Consider the following 3,345-nt stretch of genomic DNA (forward strand, 5'->3'; position numbering starts at 1 on the left):
TTGAGTTAGACACGGGAATTTTTTGTTCCTCCCGAAAGAACTATCACATTAATGCTAAGATTAAAAAGATCAGGATTCATCGTCCCATATATCTACTCAATATCTATGGTCTCTAAAAAAATTGGAAGAAGAAATTAGGCCTATATCATGTCATGTGATATTTAAAAATTAAATATCATACGTAAAATTAATCAGTCCAATTCACACTGGTACGACCGTGTCCATTTGGCAATATTCGAGCCAAAAGTAGTACATAAAAGGTTAGCCAACATGGGCCCACCAAAGTTCACAATTTTTTTGGTCAAAACCTGTTTGTAGACACAAACAATTACACTTTAATCAAAGTGTGTGACTAAGCATATCTTTTATACATACATGCATCATTTCATCTAATATTATCATGTATTTTTTAATAAAAAATATTAAAATAGCTAGAATCAGTTTGAAGAAATAATTTTGTCCATTTCTAAGTGTGGGGTTTTTTTTTTTTTAATTATAATTATTATAAGAATATTGTTTTTATCATATGATATTGATGTTTGTGTCTAAATACAAACCATATCTCCGAATTTTTAATTTTCTGAGACATGTCTAATAAGAGATTGGCATTATTAGCTAGGTGTATCCATGTGCCATGGTGAAGCCATGTGTAGTGTCCAATCACAAGGTGACAAATTTAGGTTTGTCTTTGCATTCATTTCAGGTGTCAACCTCTCGATCTACCACGGTCCACACTTCACATCTCTCTTTATCACACGATCCAAAAAACTACTAACATGTACTATATTAACTATATACATATTTTTAAGAGTCGGTACTATTTTATTGTGCTGATATATCAGTGTTCATCGACTCTTATAATTAGTGTAAAATTTGATAAATTCTTCCTTTTTAATATAAGTATGTCGGATTATGTGAATCTACGGGAATCTTTGGGAAGAAGACAAAAAAAAAAAAAAAAAAAGAGCAAAGCAACTTTTTGAGATTTGAAAATACTTTATTCATGGATCTCAATGACCAATTAACTAATAACTCTCAGAAAATAAAAATCTCGAAAATTTCAAGAACCCATTCCTCAGTATTTATGGATATTCGATAAAGTGATGATATATATAAATTCGATTAGCATGATATATAAGAATATGTATACGCATTGGAACAAAAGGAGCTGTGTACGTATGATTTAGAGAGTATTTGCAATAATTGGAGGAATTTTGTCAGAATGTCTTTTGACATCATCATCCTTCCTGCTTCACACAAAGTAGCCTCAAGCATTAGCTACACCCTACTTGGAAAGATCTACAATATTAACGGTTATGATCCTCCCATGATTGGCCCGGGGCCCCACTAACCCAAAGAATCAGAGTAGAAGAAGAAGAACTACTATTTTCTATTCAGTACAGTATAATATATATATATATAACACACACACACACCAACAATTATTACAGATGCAAGAGGAGGCCACCGGAGACACGAAACTTTACCTGGAAATTTATATAGATATATGAATCAAACGGCCCAGATTGATTAATAAGTTGTAGGACACGAATCTACCGGACTATTGTAACCGGATGGGACTCGGTAAACGAAACCTGGAGGCCAAGAGACGTATTTCAAAGCATACACGTGTTGCATCTACAAGAGCGAGTATCCCTGACGCAAAGGTCTGTCAGAAGCAAAGTCGCAGCTATCTTCTTCTTCTTCTTCTTCTTCTTCTTCTACTAAATCTAATATCACTATTGCCCAACAAACAGAAACAAAGCAAAAGAGAAAAGGGAAAAATTATTTCCTACAATGGCTGGCTGGTTTCAATTACAAGAACGACAATATATATAATAGGAGTAATTAACGCAGACTACCCAGAAATTACGGGCGGTGTCATACCCAGAGAGCACCGACTTCGACGAGCTTGGGGACGAGGTGGCCGCTTAGGTGGAGGGCGACGAGGGACTCCAAGCCGCCGACGCACGTGCCGCCAATGAAGACGGCCGGGGCGGGACTGCGGGGGGAGCAGTCCGCGTCGGCGTCCAGCGGTGCCGGGGAGGGGAGGGCGGCGATCTCGTGGTCGTCCAATTCGATGACGGTGGGGTGGACGCCGAGGGTGGCCAGCAGCTTCTTCATGACGTGGCACATGCAGCACGAGGATCGGCTGAAGATGATCACCGGGTGCTCCGATATAAGCCGCCGGATGCGTGCCTCCGCCGACTCCGCCACGTCGATTGACAGCGACGACGACGACGCCACGCTTGGTGGGCTCAGGTCGAGGCGGACGACTTCGTTGGAGCAACGTCGTAGGCCTTGCATCGCTCGCCGGAGGGTTTTTCTTCTCGATTTCTTTTGGAGTATTAGAGAGAGAGAGAGAAGCAGAGATGGCGTTGATGTCAACGGGGCCAAGTGGGTTGCTTGTGGGAGGTGGGTTCCTGGGGAGTTTTATAAATGAGAGGATGGTGTGGTTGCTTACATCACAATATACTGTTACTCCATGTATTATACTAACTTAAGCTTCTTCGTAACCAAAAGGTTGTAGGGAGAGACAATAATGGCAATCCCACGCGCTTACGTCCCATTATTATTACATCTATAAAGTTAGGCTAAATGATTGGAGAGCGTGGGAAAAACGAGGTGGCCACGCGCGTGGAGACCGCAGAGTTCTGATAATACGGACGGTAGTTCGGGAATAGTGGATATCTGCCGGCGTAGTGGCGTGGGGCAGTCACATGGGGTGGTAAATGACCGATTGCGTCACATTGACTTCGACGTGGAAGGGTAAGATTTAACCGTGACGTAACCAAAAGCCGAGGCCCCCAGTGTCGTAGAAAAGAAGGCCATCTGACGTGGACCGAGTACCGGGGGGAGAGGGGGGGTGGGTGTGGTCCCACATCCATGACATAATCATCGGAGTGAAATTCACTTTCCTCGTCACCGTGACGTTCCCAGAGGAACACGTGGCGATGGCTTTAACTTTCCTTCGGGCCAAGGGAGATGGGTGGGGGGGGAGGTGTTTAGCGCCTCCACCAATGAGAGGAGAGCACGTGGGGTAAGCGACTGTGTCGTGATGGAAATTGAGTGGGGGTGACCTTGTGGGAAGTGGTCCCTACCATCATGAATGAAGGGTTGGAGACCGTTGATGGTGCTGGATAGGGTGTCTGCCATATGTATGAAGGATGAGTAGGGATTGCATCACCACTGGGGGGAGAGGGCCCCACAAACCTTGTCAGTCCACCCCCTGTTAACTACTTTCTCTCAACACAACACAGCACATTTATTTACTAAATTATTAATTATTATTCAACTCTTTTCCACGTCACTACGCTACAAAACAGTAACTTCCTAAATTCACCC

The 3,345-nt window shown here is 42.8% G+C and overlaps 1 protein-coding gene across 2 annotated transcripts; it reads right to left on the minus strand.

The window, feature by feature from the left end:
- Window positions 1-1,508: 1,508 nt before the first annotated feature.
- LOC132184666 (glutaredoxin-C6) lies at window positions 1,509-2,448 on the minus strand. Of its 2 annotated transcripts, XM_059598384.2 has the most exons (2): window positions 1,888-2,448; window positions 1,509-1,739 (listed from the first exon to the last, which is right to left on the minus strand). In XM_059598384.2, exons 1-2 carry the CDS (start codon window positions 2,305-2,307, stop codon window positions 1,737-1,739), a joined length of 423 nt encoding a protein of 140 aa, XP_059454367.1. In that variant the 5' UTR covers window positions 2,308-2,448; the 3' UTR covers window positions 1,509-1,736. The 2 variants fall into 2 exon arrangements, with proteins under 2 accessions (XP_059454367.1, XP_088374483.1); XM_088518357.1 differs by having other exon boundaries at window positions 1,509-2,447.
- Between the last annotated feature and the right edge of the window lie 897 nt (window positions 2,449-3,345).

Source organism: Corylus avellana, chromosome 7 (genome assembly GCF_965113065.1).
Source record: "Corylus avellana chromosome 7, dhCorAvel1.hap1.2, whole genome shotgun sequence".
NCBI classification, from domain to species: domain Eukaryota; kingdom Viridiplantae; phylum Streptophyta; class Magnoliopsida; order Fagales; family Betulaceae; genus Corylus; species Corylus avellana.